General features: G+C 41.4%; 1 protein-coding gene across 1 annotated transcript in view; it reads right to left on the bottom strand.

The window, feature by feature from the left end:
- ABCC3 (ATP binding cassette subfamily C member 3) overlaps positions 1-24,348 on the bottom strand; it is a 46,629-nt gene that overhangs the window by 14,460 nt on the left and 7,821 nt on the right. The window contains 14 exon segments of the mRNA XM_066200884.1: positions 866-932; positions 1,730-1,817; positions 2,214-2,360; positions 3,551-3,754; positions 5,071-5,163; positions 6,139-6,300; positions 7,052-7,229; positions 9,506-9,724; positions 13,778-13,909; positions 15,045-15,106; positions 15,935-16,060; positions 17,725-17,862; positions 18,776-18,901; positions 19,771-19,947. Of these exon segments, the coding sequence (XP_066056981.1) occupies positions 866-932; positions 1,730-1,817; positions 2,214-2,360; positions 3,551-3,754; positions 5,071-5,163; positions 6,139-6,300; positions 7,052-7,229; positions 9,506-9,724; positions 13,778-13,909; positions 15,045-15,106; positions 15,935-16,060; positions 17,725-17,862; positions 18,776-18,901; positions 19,771-19,947 (1,919 nt within the window).

Below are 24,348 nucleotides of genomic sequence, written 5' to 3' on the forward strand. Positions count from 1 at the left end.
ATCCATCAGCAAGTCAAACTGGGTTAACAAGCATTTTGAAAGCAGACAATCTTCCAGAAGTATTTTGGGGTTTAATTTTAAAACCAAAACCAAGTGTATGAAATTACTGAGTGAATATATCCCATCTAAAAATGTTCAAACCACTTTGGAATTGTATTTCCTGTACTGGTAAATAGGGTTCACAATGACACAAGAAGAACAGGACTTCCCCAATTAAAATCCTTCACTGTTTTCCCCACTGTGCTCTTAAAGGTAGACCTACTTTAGGGTCCTGAAGGTGAACTGATACAAAAATAATTGATGGGCACAGTCTCTTTGCTGCCAAAGTGCTTTTCACTAATGAAATCAAGCCAAACTTCTGTTTACATGGATCCTAATACACAACAGAAGGTATATATGCTTCCAGGCAAATTTTATTTCTGTTAATTCAAATGGGCAAATGCACAAAACATTCACCCCCACAGTCTGGAGATGGTCTTTCCACTGCCACAGGGATGAATCTGCCACAAGCCTCTTCAAGGAAGAGGCTGGCACACCTAGGTCCAAACACAGACATCTCAACTGCCTTTAAAATCCATCAGATCAATTTGATTTGTCCAATGATTCAGTTAAAAAATGCCTATTTAGGGAATCTGTGGAGCCTGTCTTTCAATAGGTAATTACTTTATGCTGGTTGCTGTGGAGTTAAAGTCTTACAGCCCTGTTCTATAAAGCCTAAAGACAACGAGGGACAAGCTCCACGTTTTAAAGGCAGAAGAGATGCTAATGTGTGATGCATGGTTTTTACCAGACCCCTTTCAAAAAGGCCTCCCAAGAGCCAGAGACCAGATAGATGCTGAATTGCAACTGCACAAAGAAATCTTACTCTTTCAGCGTTGGCTTAAGCTCCTTTCCCCAGCTGAACGTCGCATTTCTTACGCTGATGGCATTGCCTGTGTGGCAAAAACACAACAGAGGGGCAGGAAATGTGTTACTCACAACAGCACAACTGAGAACAGGCTGACAGAGGGATCTTTATTTACACACACTGCACTTCCCTTTTCTGCTGGCATGGGAAGCTCAGGCTCATGCCTGTGGGTCACGAGACAGGCTTGTTCGGAGTGAAAATAACTGACTGCAGCTTCAGCTATAGACTGTGACCTGACAGATTTAGGGAGCTGAAAAGATGCCCTGCTTCACCCTGCCCTGGGTGGGGCTGCTCCCAACATGAGCTCTTCAGCATCACCTAAACTTTACCTCAGAAACTCCTTTCAAATCAGTAGAAGATCATTACAGGCTGTTGACTTTGATGTATCAGGTTCACTTAAACACTCTGCAGCTTTTTGCTTGCTACACCTGGCTTGCTGAATTGTCTGAGGATATCGTTTTGAACAGAAGTAATCAAAACTGTTCACAAAGTTCTTGAGCACTTGTGCAGCGTGAAAGGTTTGAACAATTCTTGCTGTCCGTAGTCAGTGGATGCACTCCATATTCAGTGCTGTTAGCATCCAGTACGTTGCAGATGCAAACTGAGGCCCAATCAGCTCAAAAATATGGCCAGAAACTTTTCTGATTTTCACACAGCCTGAACACCAAACACTTTCCAGAGCAGCAGTTTCTTCCCCCTTTTTTTTTTTTAACCCACGATTACCATTGTTATTTTCTTTTTGCCTCTTTTCATAGCTCAACCAGTCCGAAAGGGATATGTCTGCCGCATTTGCATAGTTTAGAAAAATAGCAACATCTTTACCTGGTGCAATCACTTTCGTTTCCACACAATTTGGATCAAGTTCATCGTGACTCAGGAACTGCTGAATTCTCTTTAGGGAAATGCTTGTCTAAGAAAAGAATGTGGCGTTATTTCATCATTCTTTTAATGAGGACTTAGTGCTCTTACTACTGAGAAAGAAAGCATGCACAATGCCTCGAGCTTCCCCCCATGGGCTTCCTGAACAGTGAGTCATTCTTTCCCTACAACGAGTCTTATGCTGAGATTGAAGCTTTTAACTGTGAAATTTCTCACACCAAGCTGAGTTTATCTGAACGAAGCAAAATTCACACAGGCTCACTGAGAAGATACCAGGTTTTCCAATGCAGGATAGTAAGAAAGAAAGGATATTAAAAGGATAACCAGCTAACAGGCAGATGCAAGGGATCTCTGCATTCCAGAAATCAAGGATATGTTCTTTCTGTTCAAGTTTTTCAGAACAACCTGTGCTCCAGGCCCTCCTTACCTGTGCAATGTTGCTAATAACTTGTGGAAGCATATTGAGGGGAAACTTCAAGAGATTGAACAAGGACAGGGAGACAAAAGCCTTTTCTGCATCCAGGATATTCTTCTCATCCACAGAGACATACACAGCAAATGTTGTCAGTGCTACCTGAAAGCCAGAAAGGGAGTTTACTGTGAGATGTCTGGTATATTCTGACATTTTAAAAGCACCCAATCCTGATAGGCATCGTGGAAATAAAATTCCTTGTTTCTGACCTTTTCAACATGCTTTAAGAATGACAAGTCCTATGGACAAGTTGGTACAGAAAAAAGGCACACAGAATAAAAAAACTTTCAGGTTTCTAGTGGCTACATTCAGATGAACTAAGAGGGTCAAGAGGTGAACTACAGGACTTGGGTAAATAAAAAGGAAAAGCTGTTTTCAGGTCATGGTTTCTTCCAGCTCCACCCAAGCAAATTTTCCCATTGTAAACTGCAGGCGAAGCAAATGAGACTCACTAATCAATAGAGAAGGAAGTGAAATCCAGGTTAGTTGCTGGATTGCTGTAGACAGGGGCCGTCCACTGTGGAAGGACCATCCTGTGCAGCAAGCTCATAGTGAGCAGGAACAGGAATGTGCACTGAAGGAAGTGCAGTGACTTTAAGGAGCCATGAAAGGGGCAGAACCTCCAGGCTGTTCAGATCATTCCTGCAGGGCTGGGCTTAGATCTTGAGACAAGTTGTCTGGGAATAGTTTTGACCACGGACTTATCTGAGTGGTTTCACTCACCAAAACCCTTTCTGCAAAAGGGATCACAGTCCAGTCAAGTGGAAAATAGAGGAAAAGACAAAATTGAGGAAAAAGCATTTCAGAGTTGGTAAAATTATCATTTGGGCTTTAGTTTTCACATTTTATCAATCTCTTTTTTGAGTTGTAGAATAATTTAACAACTCCCTCTCTCACTAAAACAAGCAGAGCACTCTAATATGAATGTAGAAATGAGAGCCAAAGACAGATATTGTCCTCGCTGACTCAATTATAGTTTCTTTTACTATTCACAGATCTTTCTGAGGTTTCAAATTCTAGTTTCAATTTGTTATGGGAAGTACTTTGAAGTGGTTGGAAATTCTCCTGTGACAGCTATTCCCAGCTTCCACTGGCAGGCTTTATCATAAAATACTTTAATACCTATTAACAAAAAGGCTCTCGAGAACAGGGAACTCTGTATCATAGCATGTGAAGAATTTCTCCAAAAACTTTACATTTTATTCCTATGCACATTAGCAAGCAGAAAGCCTCAGACTCATCTTTCAAGGGTGCACTTGTACAGCTTAGAGAGCCATGCAAATTTAATTTACCAGGAAGGGTGCGCTGATCCAGGCAAAGGTGGACAAAGAGTTGAGATAGGCAGATTTTTTCAGAACTCTCAGCTCATTCTTCCTTATCTCCAGGACCTTTTCTGAAAAGGATGGCTCCCAAGCATAGAGCTTCAGCACCTTGATGCCACCCAGGATCTCGTTCATTAATTTAATGCGGGAGTCTTTGTATCGCATTTGTTCCACCTGAGTTATTGGTAAACACAGGAGACAGAGAGTCACAGCCAGGACCACAGGAGAGTTTTCAACATATGTCTCACAGCTGTGGTGGCCCTCAGGCTATTTTTGAAGAGGACCAAAAGGTAATTACAGAAAGCCAGACTGTTATCAGCTTATTGTGCAAGTTAAAGTCTATCTCCAAAGACACGGAGAAATCAAAGGAAATGCCTGGAAAGCAGAGTACAAAAGCTTTCAACTAATTTTCACTCTTACAAGCTAAATTTTTAAAACATCTTAAAGAAAGGTTCAGTCACTTCACAAAAATACTACCCAACCATTTCATTTGATTTCTTCAGATTTTTTTTCTTCCTTCTTTGCACAGTTTTATTTCTTATCCCCTGAAAACTGTGGCTACTCCTAGGATTGTTTTTCCTATGTATTAAAATAGTGTTTCATTCAGTTATTAAAATAAAAACATTCCCGGTCAAATTTATAGATAAAATTCACACAATACACACAGTAAGTCACGCAGCTCGGAGCATCTCATAATGGGCAAGGGAGAAAAGGAATGTTACTACTAACATGTCAGCATCCAAGAGATTCAAAAACTTGTATGTCTCTTTAAGGCATATAATAACATCACTCTGTTACTAAGGCTGTGCTTAAATGTCATAATTTATATTCAACTCTCACCTTTTTTACACCAACAGATTGACTTTTTATTTCTTTTTTAATCTTCCAAACAGTCTGATAGGCTGCATAGCACAAGCCAATTTTTGGATTTTTTTCTAGCACAAAGCCAGAGGGCACTGTTATATCGGTATTTTTTCAGCTTTACCTGACTAGAGACAACTAAGATTACAAAGAAAGGAATAAAGCATCATTTTACCTTAAGATAATAAATGAAATGTGGCCCAGCTCAGTAGCAGGGAACATTGACACTGGCTTTTAGCATAAAACTCAAACTGTCAGGTTTTAGCTGCCACCTCTGAAAACATTCATTTGCAGCTTACAGAACAGTATTTATTTGCCTTTCTCTAGATACTCCTAGAGGAAGATACCAGGTGAAGGGATATGGAGACAAAGACACCTCTTGCTAATCCCGAAAGCTGCTCCAGGGGTATGAAGAAGCCACTGGCTCAGTGACATACTTTTCCTTTAAATTGCACTCAATTCACTATGGAAAAAGTATCTAAGATGATACAGTTATTAAATATATCAGTACATTCCTACTCATAAGTAAATTGTTGCAAATGGCATCTTATTAACAACCCCTGATGTCTTCATTTCTCATAGCACAGCTGTCAATTCATATAACGTTACCTCCTCTGCTGGTACCTTACCTGGAATGCCCTGGTTTTTATTGCTATTGCAGAGTTAAATGGGATAAGTAAGACCATCACAGCAACTCCAGCCAGCACAGAAGGCCCTAAAGTCTTGTTTAAAAAAGAAAGAATAAGTTGTTGTACGCGAGTGTTCCGTATAGTCAGCAGTAAAACAACAGTAAGTGATAGAAACAGAAATCAATGTTGACAAGTTGAGCTTATCCCAGTGGAGTGTTGTGATTCCACAGAGCAACTGTGAAGAGGAGACAGAAAAACAGGACAGGAACCACTCTGAATAACAATAATAACAATAATTACAATTCTTCTCCTTGTTGTATCAGTGATAGGAATTTTTCTCTTGATTTTTCTCCGACAAAGGTAACTGTAATTACGGAATTAACCCAGTACCCTCAGAGTGAGTACAAGCATACAAACTGCTGGCCACCAGAACTCAGCTTCCAGCAGAGCAGTAACTCAGAGCAGTGCTGCAATTTAATGGCTTTTGAGTCAAAATCATTATGGTAAAATTGGTGCTACTGTTTTATGCAGTAAAAGACATTAATTGCACAGAAACAAGTCTGAAAGCCAGGGCTCAAACTCAACCTGGAATAAACATGAAACAATGTCACTGTAGTAAATGAAAAATTATGGCTATTCCAGGCGAGATTTGTTTCACGCTGACTTGCACAAAACTTCTTTATGTAGCAGGATATAATCTCTAGACATGACATTTCCTAGGTCCAAGTTTTTGTTTGGTTTGATCTCTAAACCACTTCCCTCAAGCTCTCATTTGTATCTACTGCTGGGAACAAGAGTCCAAGACTGAGCCTATCAAAGTGGAGCAAGGACAGGGGAAAGACAAAGGAAACGTTCTGTTTCAAATGCCCATCTAGCCTATCAGCTGAACAAAATAATTAAGACACTAAGTGAGGGTGTACAGCAGTAAAAGCTATTTTACTACAGGACACTTAAAGTTTGTAAAAAATGCAGTAGAGGGTCAAATTGACAAATCAAAAAAAAAGGAAAAATAAAGAGGCTGCACATCATTTAGATGAATTGTGACTAAAATTGTGACAATGTCTGTACCTCCCAGAGGAAATACAAAGCTAGAAGTATCTGGAGTGGTGCAGACCACAACATGTTCAGGAAAGTCATCAGGTCCATGAAACGTTGGGCATCCACTGACATCAGGTTGACAATTTCTCCAACAGTAGATGAGCGCTTTGCCGAGTTTGTGATGGCTAAGGACTGACAAGGGAGAGAGTTTCAGTGCAGTCACAATTTTGATACACATGGAGAACAAAGCCTCAATTATTAGCAGAACAACACTGTCCAAGAACACGTGTCTCCAAAAAGAATAAAATAATTCACCTACATCAATTCTTCATCTCCAAGGAACAAGAGTTCATGAAATGGTTTTGCTTATGAGCATCTCCAGCTCAAGCAGTGTGTAGCACTCTGAAGAAAAACTTGTTGGGTCTAATCCACTTAAAGCATAAACATGCTCTTCTCCTGGATCCCTCTTCCAAACTGTGGAATGGTTTGGGTTGGAAGGGACTTTAAAGTTCCAACCCCTCTGCCATGGGCAGGGACACCTTCCACTATCCCAGGTTCCTCCAAGCCCTGTCCAAGCCGGCCTTGGACACTTCCAGGGATGGGACAGCCACAGCTTCTCTGGGCACCCTGTGCCAGGGCCTCCCCACCCTCACATGCAAGAATTTCTTCCTTACATCTAATCTAAGTCTTTCCTCTTTCAGCATTTAAAGTGAACCAGTACTGGTATGTCTAGTAACCTACCAGAACACCCATATTACAGTACTGATCACTGGAAAATTCTGTTAAGTATGAAAGAGGTACCCCTAAAAACTCACCAAACTTCCAATCTTTTACATTCCAGGAGGCTACTCCTCTCCAACATGCCTGACCTTCCCTAAATATGTCAGAACTGAGCACACCTGCCTGGCTGGTGCTCCAGGCCACAAAATGCTTCCAGCCTTACCTTTCGGTATATCACCCCAGTGATCCCAGTCCTCAGCCTCATGCCAGTAACCAAGGAGTACTGGAAGTGCTGGTGAAGGATGAGTGTCTGCAGCACAGCACAGATAAACATCAGAGCTGCAATCAAAAACCCCCACCAGGCTGGGGCGTCTTTGTTCTTAATGAAGCCGATTAATACACTGTCAGCAGAGTAGGGAAGGAAAAGGAAAAAGAAACAAAAATTTTTAAACCATGCAGCAAATTTAATGGGGCGTAACACAGCTTCTCCCAACTACAGCATCCTGCCACATCCTCTCCCTAACCACAAAAAGCAAACAGCTCTCCAGGACACAGGCTGAGCTATGATTTCAGTCAAACGACATTGCAAACATCCAACAGCAAAACCTGCAGCTCTGCCAGTGAGAAAGTCCATTTGTAAATGAGCCTGGAAATGAAATATGAAGGGAAACTCTTGGTTTCCCCTGAGATTCAGGGTTTAAACACACGGCACACTGTCTGAGCTCTGTGAGGCAGCCCCCCAGGGCAAGAGGTGAATGATAGGACAGAGCAAGGGAGTGCAGCAGAGCAGGCAAAACCAGCTTCCTACCCAAATCCTCTTCAAGCAGCCTGAGTGCTTCTGCCTGGGGTGTTTTCCCACAAAAAATAGCTAAATTAAAAGGCATCCTCCTGGATGGATGCATAAAGAGTCCTTCACTCCTACTTTTTTTTTGGTAAAATGGTCCCATTAAGCTGGCTATAGCATCTTTTATTGATAAGCCCTTTCTTACACCTCACAGCTGCTCTCATTGCCAGAGCTGCACACTGGCACACAGCAAACAAGCAGAGTGACACATGGCAGTGTCCAGTGCTCTCAAAAATCACATTTGTGATTTCAGCCTACTGACCAGAATACTGAACTGTCAAAATATAGGAGAAATAAGAGATTCGGCTTCATGGCTCAAACAATCAGCAGGACAAAAATGGACCCGGAAACTACAAATCAGGCAACCAAAGCTTTGTAGCAGAAGCATGAGGTTGCTACATCTTCTTCCAGTCCAGAGAAATCATATTTCTGCACTGCTCCATTCATTCACGCTGCAAAAGGGAACAGCTTCAGGAAAACCTCTTCCTGGTAATCCCAGGGATTCACCAATCTTTTTAGAAACACAAAACTGTCTTACATGCAGTCTGCCAGACAGCCATGGCTTTTTCATCTTCCCTTACTGTCAGAAGGGCATTTTCCCAGACTGCAGGAATTTAGACTTGAGAAGAAATTCACCATAATATGCCTTGAGATATCACTGAAACGTATTCAGGAATTCATGCAAATTTGAGAAATTCCCAGAATAGGTTACACTTAATGTGTTCTCAGGAGGCAGTCAGCAGCCTCCTCCTCAGCAGGGGCTCTGGGAGAAGACAGACTGTCGGCTATTAAATGTCACCATACTCGGTCAAACCCTCTTTAGCAAATTTCTGGTTTCTTTCACAAACCACCCACAGAACAACATGGTCTCAGAAAACAGGTTATTTTAAGAGTTACTCAGATAGGAGCAGGGCCTGCTTTTCTCCCTTTCCCTACATCCACCTGTGACCCCCACCCAAGTCCCATTCCTCTCTCATGAATTAACAGGACTATACGCTTTTCCATTAATAATTGTTAGACAGAAATGCTGGTAATTTCACTATTGTTTTCTTCCTAGTTAATGATTATCTGGCAAATACCTCACTTTAAGAACAATACTAATAGAGAAAAAAATGTGGGGATTGTGGTAATTCCTTTATGGATCAGGCTGAGCAGCTAACCCCCCTGGAGATGGGAGGTAGAGGTGTTCCTCATACAAAGATAATTTGAGGATAGACCACTTCTCTCATAACCTCCTTCTCTGTTGGTTTTTTAATAGAACCATAATTTTTTTTCATGTGGAAATTCACTGCAACCATGCCTCTCACTTTCTCATTGCTGAACACAACTAAGAGCACATGAATTCATCTAAATGGTCCAAAACCTTTCCCAGATGACAGCAGCATGGCCAGAGCACCAAATACTGGAGCATCACACATCTGCACATCAAATCATGCCACAGCTGCGACCACCACCCACACATGAGGATACCAGATGTCCAGAGGCCACTGGATCCAGACAGCACTGCTTCACTTCGATTTCACGGCTAATCCTTTAGAAATGGGGAGAAATTGCTTTGGACCGAATCACGGAGCAACAGGTAATTTGTAATTCAAAGCTGCCCACTGGTGATGGGAGATTTACAAATGGAGCATTTCAGTGAAGCTCCTCCAATTTACAGCGAGTCCACAACAAAGAACTCGTGTCTCACAGCATTGCAGGGGGAAGGCGAGGGAGCATACACATGTGGCACTGTGAGGGAAACTAACTCTGCATTTCAAAAACAAATGCCCTGTGCCAAAGCCAAGCCTCCACAGAGATTGCACATAGAAACTACTCACAGAGTAAACCGACCTTAATAGCTTAGGGTTGACAAAAGACAGTAGGTCTTGTATCAGCTTGAAGAAGGAGCCAATTAAGAAATACGGTCCAAAGGTCCTCAACAAAGCCTTGAGAAGGGAAGGTTTCCTATTGTGCTTTTTGTCTCTCATCAGGACTTCTGCTTCCTCTGGGCTGCCATCAACATGATTCAGCACATGGTTCGATTTCTTCATGTATGACACATCCTCTTTCCTAGGGAAACAAAACAAGTGACAGGAGACAACTGACAACCAGAATGGCACTGCCCTGTGTGAATGGCACTGCAGGAACACCCCAAAGTCTGCACCCTCCTCTGCTACTGACCAACAGCAAGACTGACCAACACCATCAAGGTTTGCTCAGGATCAGCCACTCTTGCGCAACTGAGTCTTGTTTTCCTTTCTTTTTTTTCTACAGTATTTATGGGGTGCAATCCACAGGCCAGAAAATCAATCACCGTGAATGAGAATGTGGCCCAAAGGAGGAGGAGAGGAAGGCTGGACTTCCTTAGAGGACAGACTTGACTTTGGATCTCCAATTTCTTGTACAGGAATCCTCAAAGAAGTGCTATGGACATCCCACAAAAGGCACCCTCACCTACTCCTTCTGAGCCTGTGTTCATTGTTCAATCAGTAGCTGTGCTAAACCTTTACCCTGAAAGATCACACAGCTGCTTCCAGAGAAGAAGACTGAATCTCCCTGGGGAGACAGGCATGGCAGCAGGCAGAGCACTCTCAAAATACAAAGTTTTGCATTCCTGCAAACTTGAAATTGAGTACAAACCACAGGACCTTAAAAGCTGGGCCATCCCCAAGATCTGGACCACAGCTGTCCAGATTCTTCCAGGACAGAAACCTTGGGTTTAGTTATCTAAATTTTACTCAGTTGACAGTTAAGGCATTTAAACCCTGTTTATCTGCAACCATTTCGTTAACCATTGGACTGAATAATCGTTAGGGCTTTTTCCAACCTTAATGATTCCAGGATTCTAGGATTCCTTTCATACTTTTTGCCTCTCTCCATCTGCCAAATAAGCTAACAAAAGTAACTCTTTCACATGCTCTTTTAGACTGACTGATGAAAAATGGGCCCAACATGCTCAAACTACTCTCCAGGGCTCCAGGTATGTTTTGCAGAAGCCCCGTTGGGGTTTAGGCGCCTGACTTCTGTTGCCCATCAACAAAGGGTATGCCCTGGGAAATTATTTTCCTCCATGAATTGCACTCAAACATCAGCCTGGCAACTCTTCTACCAGAAAGTATCAAGTTGCTGTTGTTTCCTGGGAGCTATGGGACTAGAGAAAAATTTCCTGAATGTCAGACAGGAAAGTTAAGTCCAGGTGGAACAAGGAGAAGGAAATTAATCTGGGGCACATAAGCTTACAAGAAAAAACAGATGGAAAAGACACCCTAAAAACAGTGAATATTTACCAGAAGGCATTTGAAAAATAACTTGTACATACTATCAAGGTTGAACTTGGGATTTTTCATAAAACTGTGACGATTTCTGGAGTTGACTAGCTGCAGAGTCAAATAATTCCAACAGCCTGAGAGCATTCACTATGATCACTGTGGCTAACAGTCCACAAGTATAAACTTGTCCACATCCTTTCAGAAAACGCCATTTGCAAATCCCAAAGTCTTTGCAATAAAGCTTGAGGGCAGGGGGAGGACTTAAACCAGACAATTTATTTTCCCTCCAGACAGGAACAAACAGTGTTGTCTTTGTCTTCCAGTACAAACCTGGAGAGTTCATGAGCAAAGCCTTGTTTTTCTGGCAACCAGACTGTTAAACTCATCGAAGGATTTGAAGAAACAAGACTACTTGCCCCTGACTTTGTGCTATTAAAAATGTTTATTACACTGAGCTAACAGCAAAGCAATGGTTCTCTTGCAGCTAAGAGTTGCAAAGGGAGAAAATGCACTTTTAGTGTTTACTGCCAGTAGTTAGGTGAGGTCAGGTTTTCAGCAGTGTGTGGGACTGCTCACATCCAGCTTTTCATCAAAGCAAAGAGCATGTGTCTGGTTGCCATTATTTAGAGCAGGGCAGATAATAGGTAACGATTTATCTCATGGGAAAACACACAGTTTCTCAATGGTGCTGACAAGACCCTGCATCTTCAACATATCTTCATAAAGACAGTCTCTAAACTGAGAAGCTAACTAAAAATGAGGGAAAATCCATTCCAGCTCTCTCTTCTCCATCCAGCACAGCCCTAACTTTCTCAGAAGAAACTGCACTTATCAGTAAAGTGAGTGACTAGAAACTTCAGCCGTATAAGCAAAGAGAGCAAGAGAAAGGAAAAATACTCTTTGTGCTTTTTGTGTATTATCTATAGTAACATTTTAAATCCACGCTGGTCTCTCCTGTAACTCACTAGAAACAATTGAATTTTTAGTGATTATTTAACAGGAACTCACAAGACAGCTGTGAAGCAAAAAAGGTTTGGGAACAACAGAAATGTGATAATCATTACCACAAAACAAGTTAAAAGCTTTAGCTATGTCAGAGCTGCAACTGATTAAGTTTTTAAAAATAAATTACTATGTGCACTACAAATATTTTTCATCACACTTTCAACATGTGTACAAATTGACACAGCATGTTTAATGTCATAAAAGCTTGCTCAGAGCAGATTTAATGAGAATTCAAAGGAAAAAAAAGTATTTACAATGTCTCACAAGCAACTACCACGAATGTTATTTCACCAGAAGTAATAAAGAATGTCTACTTATAACTGAAGAATAAGCAGAGCTTTCAGAGTTCCATGAAACCCAGCAATTTGGAGTACAGTGATTTGCTTTGTTTTTGCTCTTTTCCCTATCTTAGAATCATTAATACAGTCGCCACAGAATTTTACCTGAGCTAAATATGACTCATAATTTATGGCTAAATTCATTGCCAACTAGCCCCAGTTTGTATGAATAGTTTCCAAAAGACAATGAATCCCCTGACAAAACTCCAGGCACCGTTTCTGGTTTCCTAGTAAAAGTTTTCCTGGACCCCATGCACTCCTGCACGATGGCTATGCTCTTACTGTAAAATAGCCTGAGGGAGTAAGATCTATGTCTGTGCAAAAAGACCAGAACCCAGACAATGCACATTATTTGACACCATAAAAACAGAGACATTAAGACAATGAAAAAAAAAACCCCAATAATAAACCCTGAAGTAGAATTATAACACACCCATGCAGACCACTGGCTGCCGCTGTTAATGCTGGAAATATTTCAGATTTTAGCTGCAAAGTGAAACTCTCCACATCATATTTAGCCTTGCCAAGAAAATTACAATTCTCTCCCAATATTATCAAATAACAGGGTCTTTCCAGTTTGGCAAGGACATGCACAAAAGAGAACAGAGGAAGGCTTCCATATGGAGAAGAAATCTCCACAATGAAAGGAAGTGGAAGCACAGGCCTCCTCCTTATTGACATTTTTCATTTGAAACACACTATTATCACATCTATTTGCTTGGAAACATTTTGGACACCAAATAGTGCAAGAAGGAAATAGAGTTGCACAATAGATAATTTTTAAAGATTAGATTTGGACAGAACATGCAATAAGAAGGAAATCCTCTCAAGCAGGGGTATAGCTGTATGCAAGTTCTGACCCTCATCCCATTTCCATCAGAGACTAGGACAATTTTGCTGCTAGTTTTCTAGGCAACAGCAGTAGGATCTCAGCAATGAAGTGGAATGTCTCCTCTCCTCCTGCCTTTCACATGTTTTGAGTTTATTTTCACTACTGGGAAGTGAAGACTTGCTCACTGCTGAGAGCCTTAAGGCTAAAGTAATGCCAGGCCAAAAAAACTCATGATGGAGATGATGAGAAATTCCTTTTGGTTTATGCGCCCAGAAGCTGTGCTCTAACATGCCTGGGAGGGATGCAATTATGCAGTTACAAGAGAACTACCAGCTCAGTGGTGAAAAGTTGTTAATTTTCTACAACCCAACCAACTCAACAGCTTCTCCTCACCTCACACATCCCCAGTCCTTCTCCACATGGAAAGTGGCACCACCTGCCCACGGAGATTTTAAGCACCTAAAAAGTGTGTTGATGGCACACAAGCCCCACAGGGCTCCTGCTTGCCTCTGCCTAGACATACTAAAGTAAGAAAGTTTGACTGTTAATGAGTGAAGAACAGAAAGGTTGAAGTGGAGGGTGCATTTTAACTTGGCTCATTTTCATGGATGAGCAACTTATGAGTGTTGAAGGGACTCAGATAAATCTCTCAAGTTTGCAAGCTTGTTCGTGCACTTACTGTTTGCACTCTGCTTTTTCTCTGTCCCACTCTTTACTCAGTCGTTGCACAATAGTTTTTGAAGTGTCATCTTCGTTCAGTGACCACAAATCTTTGTCTTCGAGAGGCCTTTTGTAGCCATGAATTGCCATGCTGCACATGGAGAAAAAGTCCAATTCAGTCTGGAAAACAGTACTTAAAGCATTGCCAGTGACTCAAGGACTATTAAGCTAACAAAAGCAAGAAGATACTCTACAGGAAGGGAGATGGGAGAATAATTATCGCCCTTTGTTCCTTTTATTGATGTTTGCAATCAAGGAAAGGACATGATGTATTTCTAATTACATGTATTTTATTGAAAACACCACTTCAGAAAAAAAAAGGACAATAAAAACCAACTACCAGAAGCATTTGGATGAAATAGTGGTGTCAAATGGAAACAGTGAAGCTTTAGAAGTGAAAATAATAAAGTCGATCTGGAATAACTGTCAGAGGTGAACAAAATGCAAAAGTGGAGCTCACTGGAGTTAAAGGAAAATCAGATCTTTTTGAAAACTACAGTTCCTCAGCTGTAAGGGGAATTTTGTCAAGGGATACAAACAGCCTAGTTGCCAAGAATCTCACTGGGGAAGCTGAACATTCTGGAAGTTTAAAAAGTTCTCATCCTCTCACTAAAAAAACTTTACAGGGCTGTTACCAGGACAATAAAGTTACATGGGTGGAAGGATGAAGACCTCAACCGCTGTGGGAAAACTGGGTCTTAACACGACCTTTGACAGCTGTTCCACTTCTTTATAACGGAGTAGCAGGCCCAATCTCAAATTTGCATCTTTGATACACATATTTTTTGTCTGCGGCCTCAGCTGGTGGCAGTCACTTAATATACATAACCCAGTTTACCTTCCCCTTTGCACAGAAAATGTCCTTATAAAAAAGCATTCACCCATGAACCTCAACAGGAAACAAAATGCACCCTCAGCTGGGTGAAAGGCTGCCACAATTTATTTTGTGGAGCACAGAGCTACACCTTGGTTTATATTCCAGCATGTGTTGAGGACAGCCAGGCTGCACATCCTATTTGTCATGATACTGTTGCTGCCACACTTTGCAGAGAAAAAGTTTGGGCTCTGTGTTTCTAAAAAGGCAAAGCTCAAAGTGGTGACACCATTGTGGATGAAAGAGAATCCAACATCAACTATTCACAGAAGGAAAACCTCTCTACTGCTCACTCTGTGCAACACAGATCCCAAGCAGGTTTTGGGTTTCTCAGCTTGAAGAGAAAACTCACCTTGTAAACCACCAAAATGTCAATCTTGACAGGAAGCCTGAATTCAACTCTGGACAAGGATTCTATAATGAATTTATGGGGGGGAAAGCAAAAAAGAAATAAAGCAAGACATTTACCATTATTTTAATACAACAACAGTCTATTTTGATAATTTTTGGCATATTATATGGTATATTACATGTACATACCTATGTCCTAATGAGACATAAAATTGATTTCTTTAATTTCACATGTCACACTGAACTCCTTTTACATCTAAAAATTGCTTCATATACTGCCTTTAAATCACACCTATAAAGTGAAATGTCATTCTGCAGTTTCTGTGATGTTCATTTTAGGACATGAACTCAACTTCTCTCTCAGTTTGGTTCAAACATAAATCCAATTATAGAGATTATTTTTGAATTGGAGAAGAAATTTAACCTGTGATACCACTAATATCTTCTGTTATTAATGTTTTTTCATATCTGTTCTCAACACATATAGAACTCATTTATTAAAACAAACCTCACAGACTTTTGCTAATTTGAGATGAATGTTAAGCAAGTAGAGCATCATATCCTCAAAAAACCCTCTTGAAACAGTTATTATTACACTTCAATGCTCATAAATGTAATTTACACTGCTGTGAAGCAGCAAGCAGAAGAGCTGCTTTTACTACACAGCTTCAAGTCATTTCTGATGACACAGATAATGGAAAAAGACTCCAAACCCCAATATTAATCTCCAAACCCAGTGTTTTGTAAGAGGGTCACTAAGTACTGCCATCTCTATGACAATCCAAAGCTGCTCTAAATGACAAGTACTCTCACTACTCTCAAACTCTCAGAAACTCTCAAAACACCATACAGTCCGTAAAATCCAAATAAAGCAAAGAGAAAAATACTTACAGCATCTTTATTAACAGGAGAAAAAAATGGAGGCTTCTCTTTAAAACATGAAAGTATCAACTCAATGATTATCAAAGCAAAGTAGATGTAAAATGTGGTAAACCTGAACCTTTCATTTACATGGCCCTAGAGGGAAAAGAAACACTGTAAATGATTGTTTTATTGTACTTCCAAGCTCCCCATGCTCTCTCTCTACTTTTTCACTGCTTCTTTTGGCAATTCCTTTCTTCCTCTACAGTTGAATACTGCAAAGCAGTTCCTAGCGGGAATTATCTCACAGAAGTATGCTTGTACTCTGACAAGTGCCTAAGAACATGCTTATCTGCAAGCTTTTCATTAAATCATATCAAGTTCAAAGTGCTTATACACCTTCACTGCATGCAGACACCCTCTGGAATCAGGTCTACATAACATCCTTTTAAATTATCTCTGGGGGTTCTTGCACAATCATGCCTTAAGCATAGCAGTTGTCAACCCAGATCAGAGAGCATCCTTTTACTTTAATATCTTGTCACTGACAAGCAGTGAGTGTTAAATACTTTCAGAAGAAGCTGCAGAAAAACCACTGCATTGCATAATGCGAGTTCCATCTAGAGATATTTCCTTTCCTAATCATGAGTCTGCAGTTTACCTAAAACTTCTTGCTGTGAGGGTATGTCCTTTATACAACTCTTTCATGCCCTAATGCTATTCTGAATGTCCTCATTAATGTTCACTTAATGTTTAAACTTAAAGTGGAAAAGAAGGAGTATTTGGTTCTGGGCAGTCACAGGAGGAGAAATGTTATCCAGACTTGTTCTAAGGCTCTGCACCAACAATTTCAAGATGATTACGGATTCAAACATGGACAGTCCAATATTTTCACTTATTAAAGCTGCCTCTAACTGGTGTTTGAAATGGTCTCACCAGATTGCAGCTATTATCTGATAAAGTTCTGCCCAGGTTCTCAGTTAAGGTTTAATTCAGTCTCTGCTGGAATATTTACAAACAGCCTGCTAAAGGAAAATCCTTGTGAACAGGATAATGCTGCTAATATTACAGAGAAGCAAGAATAAAAACAGGAAATCACCAAACAGAATTAACACTGATTTCACTGAGGAGAAGCAATAATCCTAATGTTTTCCAAGCACTCTTTTTCTCTCCCAGGCTTTGATGATCTAATCACTGGAGCAATCTGCCTTGCCCTACTTAGTGAAATTTGTTTCTGTGAAAAACTCAACAAGTTTCTTAGTGTGGGAGAACATGCCATGTTTTCAAACAGGAATCATAACAGCCCAGGTTTTTTTTTCCTCTCCCTCCAACTTTCTCTCTATTTCCAGCCCCAGTAGTCAAAATGCTGTCCTCAGTACATCAGGCACTGACATAAGGAAGCCCATGGAGTTGCCTAATGTGGCCAAGCTGTCTAAGCAGCAAAGGAACTTTGCATATCAAAATGTGCCCTCTCTGATTATTACCCATCGCCATTTAAGCAAAAGGCTGCCAAAGGGAAAGCGATAAAAAAAGACAGGAGTCTGTTCACATATACACAGTGTTGGTGTCTCTCTCTTATGTCTGTCAGGTTATCAGTATAGCCCTGGGCTAAGCAAAATCTGCTTTTTGACACTGCCTGAGACAACCAGTTCCCTTCTAGTTACACACGTCTCAGTCAAGACAACAGAACCACACTCCACTCTCTCTCTGGCAAAACCTGGGCTCAGATCTGACTCCAAACTGGGGTGATTCATTCTTTACACACAGATGTGGATGCTACATTTCCCCTTCTCCAAGTGCTAACAAGGATGGCTTGTTACCTGTGCTGTTGTAGTCATGATCTTTGACCGCAAGGGCCCCACGGCACAGAGCACAGACAAAAACCAGAAGATAATGAGCACTCCAGAGGACTGGATTCCTCTCAGCCTTTCATACTGGATAAGCAGTGTGGCTAACAGCTGTAAAAGTAAGTACAGGAACACATGAACACAGCCCCATCCCAGTGCTCCCCCTCTTTGCACTCTCAGTTGGCAGTTCTTAGAGCCACCATTGACTGGAAGGACAACAGAACAGCAGGACCTCTCTGAAACGAGCCCCATCATGACTTCACAGAAGTCAATGGCAAAACCTCCATCATCTAAGGAGAGCAGCAAATAACTGAAAAATAATTTGTTTTGGTGTTTTCAGAGCCTCAACTTCAGAATTCAATATTTGTACCTTTGCACATAGGGCTGGGAACAATTAAATATTAGCTACAAATATTTTAAACAAATGTAGAAGCTGCTATTTCTCCAATCCAGATGGACCACCATGACTTGTCTAGAAAATGAGATTTTTTTAAAAATTTAACCAAGGGAATTAAAAAAATGTAATGGGGAAATTTTACTGCTTCATTTTTCATACAACAGCTACAAGCCTGCTTGTCATCCTAGCCAAAGTCAACTTGTTTTGTTTAATGGAGGAACAACCACCAGGTAACAGACACAGTTTTACAAAGTCCAACACTACACTGAACAATGCACAAGCCATGCTCTACTGTATCTCTCTATTTAGGCAAAGTCCTATTCAAATTCTCTCCAGACCTGGATCACAAGCCTGGGGAAATAGGTGAAAGCAGGTTGGAAGGCAGAACAATCTCTCCATTATAAATATTCTGATTTACAAAGCTGAATCTACTTGAGAGAGAGATTTGTGACTCCTGCCTTTTCGGTAGCAAAATTTGCTTCGGTGATACAAATACTAATAATTCAGTTAGAAGAGGTCCAGATAAGGCAATGAAGGCAAAGGGGCTCTTCATCCTTCATCTGTCTAAGAAAAAGTTATATTCTAAGAAAAAGTCACTGGTCATAATGAACAGAAACAGCTACAAACCACAGTGATGCCAATGACCAGCGGAGTTATAAAATAGACCGGTGGAGGGGTTCTGTTTTGCAGGAGCTCGTGGAAGGAGTAGAAGAGATCTGCCCAGCTCACACACCACAGCAGGACACCGAACAGCTGAGAGGAGGCAAACAGAAACAGCATTTGGTAAACCCCTCTCCAGGGGCGGTCAGAGAGCTAAAAAAAAAATCCCATTCTGATTCACAGATTCCCATCAAAACAAAGCTGTGTAAACACAACCACAGCACTGATCAGCTGCAGTCTGATGAACTGTCCCACTGCATTCAAACCAAGGATTTCATCTCAACTCCTTTCTGAGAGATTTGCAATCACAACCAGCAGAATGACTAATGTATTTGCCTGGATTTCCCCTCCTATTTAGTTTTGACTGGAAACACTGGCAGCGTCCAGAGTAAAGGTAGATATGGCCTGAGGCAGAAGCCTGGTATTCTTCTGCAAGAATAACCCAAGTTATTTAATGGCCTATAGAAAGCGACTTTCTTGCTTTTCTTAGATCCAGCCACTCACAGACCTGAGGGGCTGCTGACACCAGGAACATTTTAAGCACAAGGTGCAGATGAAACCACGTTGCTATTGCGTGGAGACGGCGGCTTGAAAAAACCCTTCTCATGCTTACTTTCTTTCACAAAGAGATACAATTCCCACTAGACCAACCTAAACATCTGGTTTGCAGCTTTCAGTGGTTTAAACATTAATTAAGGGTGAAGCAGCACAATTTTGGCTCACAAAGGGGGATTGCTCAAGGCAGAGCAATCAGTTCTTCCCTCCACCCAGAAAGTTGAGCTCCTAGGATGGATTTCCTTCCTCAGAGATCTGTATGTACACTGCTTGTTCCTATGAGCCAGCTCTTCACTATGATAAATCACAGGGAAATTAGTTTAAACCCTACTGCAGCACTTCCTTGGATGCTGAACTTATAAAAATGAAGTCTACATGGCACGTGAGACACTGCAAAGAGCTCTCACCATCTTGAACCTGCTCAGCACGGACAGCACGATGTAACCTCGTTTGTTGCGCTTCAGGTAGAGAAGGTAAAAGGGTAAAGCACTCCACAGGTAAATGCTGGGGATCCACGCCAGGATAGTGTTCTGGAAACATGGTGTTAGGTCTGGGTTATCCGTGTGCACTGTAAGGTTTGAGTCCTGGAAGAAGGACGAGACACATTTATTAACAGAGGGGCAGAAGTGCTGCCAACTGGAATATCGGCTTGAATGAAGTTGTATGCAGATCCTGATGGAGTTAGCACATTGACTAAGTAAGAGCTTTCCCAAAATACCTACCCCAAGCACTTGTGGTTAATCTGCTCTAGTGAAAGGGCTAAGTACAGCTATAAATAGGGCAAAACCTAAAAGAGAAGGATTTCTGCCCTACTGTATTTCAGAGATGGATATGCATTTTGTAGCAGACAATCCCCTTTCGTTTCTGTCTTTGCTGAGGCTTAGTTACAGGTGCTGATTAACACCATGTTCCCCAGGCATTCCAGCCTGGATTGCCTCTGGTAAAAAAAGCTCTTGAGGAAAAATCCTCCACCTGAGAACTCATCCAGCAAGAACGTCCAGCACTGGACAAAAGGATCAGATTTAGACCAACCCTATGCTGACCTGGGAAAATCCCCTCCATTTATGACTAACACTTTGTCCTTCTAACTCATATGGTTCCAAATTTAATTACTTCCCTATTCTAAACAAAGGCAAAAGGAATGTACTGAACATGCAGGTAGGAATCAGGTTTTTTTGGAAACATTTCAAGTAATGCTTTGCAGCTGTGATCCTGGGCACCATAAGCCACATATGCACTAGTACCTACAGATTTGAATGCACTGCCTGAAAACACAGTTACACAAGTTCAGACTAAAATAAAATTTTCAGTACGGTGAAGGGGAACTTGGTTTTATTCAAACCTCCTGGAAATTCACAACTTGGATTTTGCGTGTGTTTTTTTCTGATGTGTCATCTTACATGTGGTAGATAAATACCTATTTGCAGGGAATGTAAAATGACTTTGTTGTAGTGTAATTAACAAGAATTAATTAGACAAAACTAAGATATCCCTGGTTCAAATATACCTTATCTCTGCACTACAACAATTTATTTAATTATTTTTGAGTGTGAGCTCTCTGCAGAAGTGTTTCAGTTTCACTGAGCCACTTCTCATCCCTTGTGACAGACTGCTCTGAAAATCAATTCCTCAAAGTATTTCCAGTCCTTCTTCTGTTTGCCAACACAAAAGAGATTGAATGCTGAAAGCAGTGGTTGATTTTAGAACTGAAGAGCCACAATCTGCAGAGAATCTTTCCATTTCACTGTTGATCTGTCAGAAGGCATGTGCATCTCTGAACTCGTCCACAAACACATGAATGAGCTTGTTAAGTGTAATGAGACAAAACCTTGGCTGGGTGCAGGACAGTTTGGCTGAACTGACACATTTGTAGTTCAGTGCTTCAGCTTTGGCAGTAGTGAAAGTTGGCACAACTCCATCAGCTCCACATCTGAACTGTGCCCTTTGCGCAGCTGCTGCCTTTCCGGCCAAGAAATGGCTTTTTTTGGAGGCACTCAGGCACCCAGCACGGGCCAGCAGAATAAAAACAGCCCCAATTACCTCAACAGGTTTGTTCAGACCTCGGGCAACCTTCAGCCACAAATCAACAACACAGGGGCAATTACATAGCAATTCAAACACAAGATCAAAACGAAACAAAACTCCAGCCCCACATTCAAACTATTTCTGTTTTCCTCCAGCGAGCAGGTCTATGGCACCAAAATAAATAACATTTAAAGAGCACCCATTTTTTGGCTCATCATCAAAACATTTCAGCATCTCTTAATATAATAAGCTCCTCTAGCAGCTACCCTGCCTGGGGCAGGAGATGCCCTGTAGAAGTTTGGAGCTCTTTAGTTCCCAAATAGGAGCTTATCTACTCTCATTTATTCAACAAAATACTAATTTCCTCTTTAAATTGCATGTGGTTTAGCAATGTCTTGAGCATGTTTGCAATTGTGTTCCTTTTGCTTATTGGAAAATATCCTGGAAAAGGAAAGCAGATGAAGAATAGCAATGACTGAAGCACAGAATAAAACGATTCTGTTTAAGGGAAAGGATATTGAGAGGAACCCCACCCCCCCTTTTTAATTTAAACCTTTCCTATAAGACCAAAACGTCCACAAATAGCTTTCTGTCTGACAGCAACCTAGAAACAGCCCCAGACGTCCATTAACTTCTGAACTGAACACAAGCTGCCTATTGTATCCAAGACAGAGACTGCAGGGCTGCCAAGCCATTGGAAGGTTTGCATTTACTCTTATTTAAACAAGGCAAAGGGTTTGCACTTCTGAATGTAAAAATGCAGCTGGCTAGAAAACAAAAATTCTGTCCTCCTCCCCCCCCAAAAAAAGAAAAAAAAAGGTAAGATTTTGAGATTCGGTAGAATTATCCCTGAGAATAAAAGTGGAACCTTTCCAAAGTTATGTGAAACTACAGGAAGGAGTACCCATGTCCATGTGATGGCCAACAAGAACCTCCTGCTTCCATAGCACATGGGAACAGGGGATGTGGGCTGAAGGAGAGGACTGACTACTGGCTTTTTGGTAATGTTTTTCCAGGTCCAGTTCCATTCTGGATCAGATAAATAAGCTTTCCCGAAAAAGATCTGTTTCTGTAAGGATCTGCTTCTGGTCTGAGAGCAGACTGCTCCCATACTGAATAGGAGAGGGGTCTCTGTTAGAAGACACAGTGCCCAAAACACTTAAGTAGTTGAACTCTATACAAATAACTTGCTCCCCCTGAGACCAGACTGGAGTGGGCTAATGTTGCTATGTGTCCTGGGATAGAGTTCTTAAGTATTTCTTTTATAAAATAAACTTTTATTTATTTTCTCCCTAGTAGCTGATATATTGTTCTGTGTCTCTTTTGTTGTCTCTCTTTGCATTACAATAATGTTATTATAATTATATTTTATTTTGATTATTAAACTGTTCTTACCTCAACCCATGGGATTTACCTTTATTAGAAGTCTTCTCCCATCCCAGCAGGGAAGTGGAAGGGATTAGTGAGCAGCTGCTTCTGGCTGGAGTTAAACCATGTATGTTTCATGTAGCAGGGACTCTACAATGAATTATTATTACTTTTAAATCAGGGAGTCTTCTAGTTGTGTTTTTTATCAAGCAGGATCTGTCTTCACAGACCTGGAAGTTCTACTTTACAACTTTATAAATCACCACACTGACAGTGTGTATTCCAGCAACAACTCCAACCCTAAACAAATCATTTTGAGTCAGAATACGACACAAAGGTTCAATACAATCTCTCCTGACCAAGCCAACTTTGTCACATATTGCTAAATACCCTTCAAGGCAGCAGTAAAGTTATGGAACTCCACCCTGCAGAACAAACACAAGAAGCAACGGCTGGAGGGGCACACCAGCTCTCGGCCTCCCATCTTCAAGGCTCCTGCTTTCATCTGGCTTTGCCTTTCTGAACTCTGTCCTGGGAAACAGAGCAAATTGAAATGTTTCTTGTGTCCTGTTCTGGTTGAGGGTGAAAATACCCACCTTGGACTGTCTGGGTGTAAGGGTTTTCTTTGGACTTGCAGGTGAAAGAGGTCTAACACACTGATGTTGGGGAGCACCCCTGCTCCTTGGCTCGTGGCTCTGTGCTCTCCTGAGAGCTACTCACCTTTCCCTGGACACCACAGCTCTGCCCTTCACTGACAGCCCACTGAAAACACTCTGCAGGCAGCTCTGTGACCCGGGGTTGTGGTGACCTAGCAACAGGCACTTCTCCCTCAGAAGAGGAAGTACTCAGCAGCAAATGTTGGGAAACACAATTTTCTCCACAAAACTCATCCCAGAGAAACCACAAGAGCCAGCATGTCCATCCCAGCCAGCATTGCTGTCATCCCACTTACCCACAAGCAAGTGTTGAGGACAATAACCTGTGACCTATTATTAATCCAGACTCACTGTGCTCTGTGGCTTCCCCTGACTGCCAAATGCAGCAGCGCGCCCCTGGATGCAGGATCCTTGGATGCTGGTGAGATACAGTACTGCAGAAATCACCAGACCACTATGCTGAACTCCCTGGGCACATGATTTACTTAATCCTCTAGTACTTAAATACAATGCAAACACCCATGGGAGAAGATCAGAGATGCTTGTTACAGCTTCACAGCAGAAAAGGGGTCTGTTGGAGTCCAAAACCTACAAATTAGTGGGGCTTTCTCCTGATCACTTTAGGGTATCATTGACAGGGGCCCTTGCCACAGCTTTCACTCACACCCATCACTCCAGTCTGTCTTTGGATAAACACAATTCTTGTATTAGGGGCAATCTGGGCAGCAGGACTTGCATTTAAATGACTAGTTTTAAATACATGATCTTCAATTAAGGGAAGGTGTTCAACAGGGGAAGCTCTGAGCAGCATTAAATCTGCTCTAATACTTAGTACTTTCCATTACATTCTCCCCTCTGGAAAAGAACATTGCTATTGAAAAAGCCATCCTTGAAACTGATAATGCCTTTAAAAGAAATAAAAGTTCAGTGCCACGT

Source organism: Chamaea fasciata, unplaced genomic scaffold (genome assembly GCF_029207755.1).
Source record: "Chamaea fasciata isolate MVZ Bird 193981 ecotype frontalis unplaced genomic scaffold, bChaFas1.0.hap1 SCAF_19, whole genome shotgun sequence".
NCBI classification, from domain to species: Eukaryota; Metazoa; Chordata; class Aves; order Passeriformes; family Sylviidae; genus Chamaea; species Chamaea fasciata.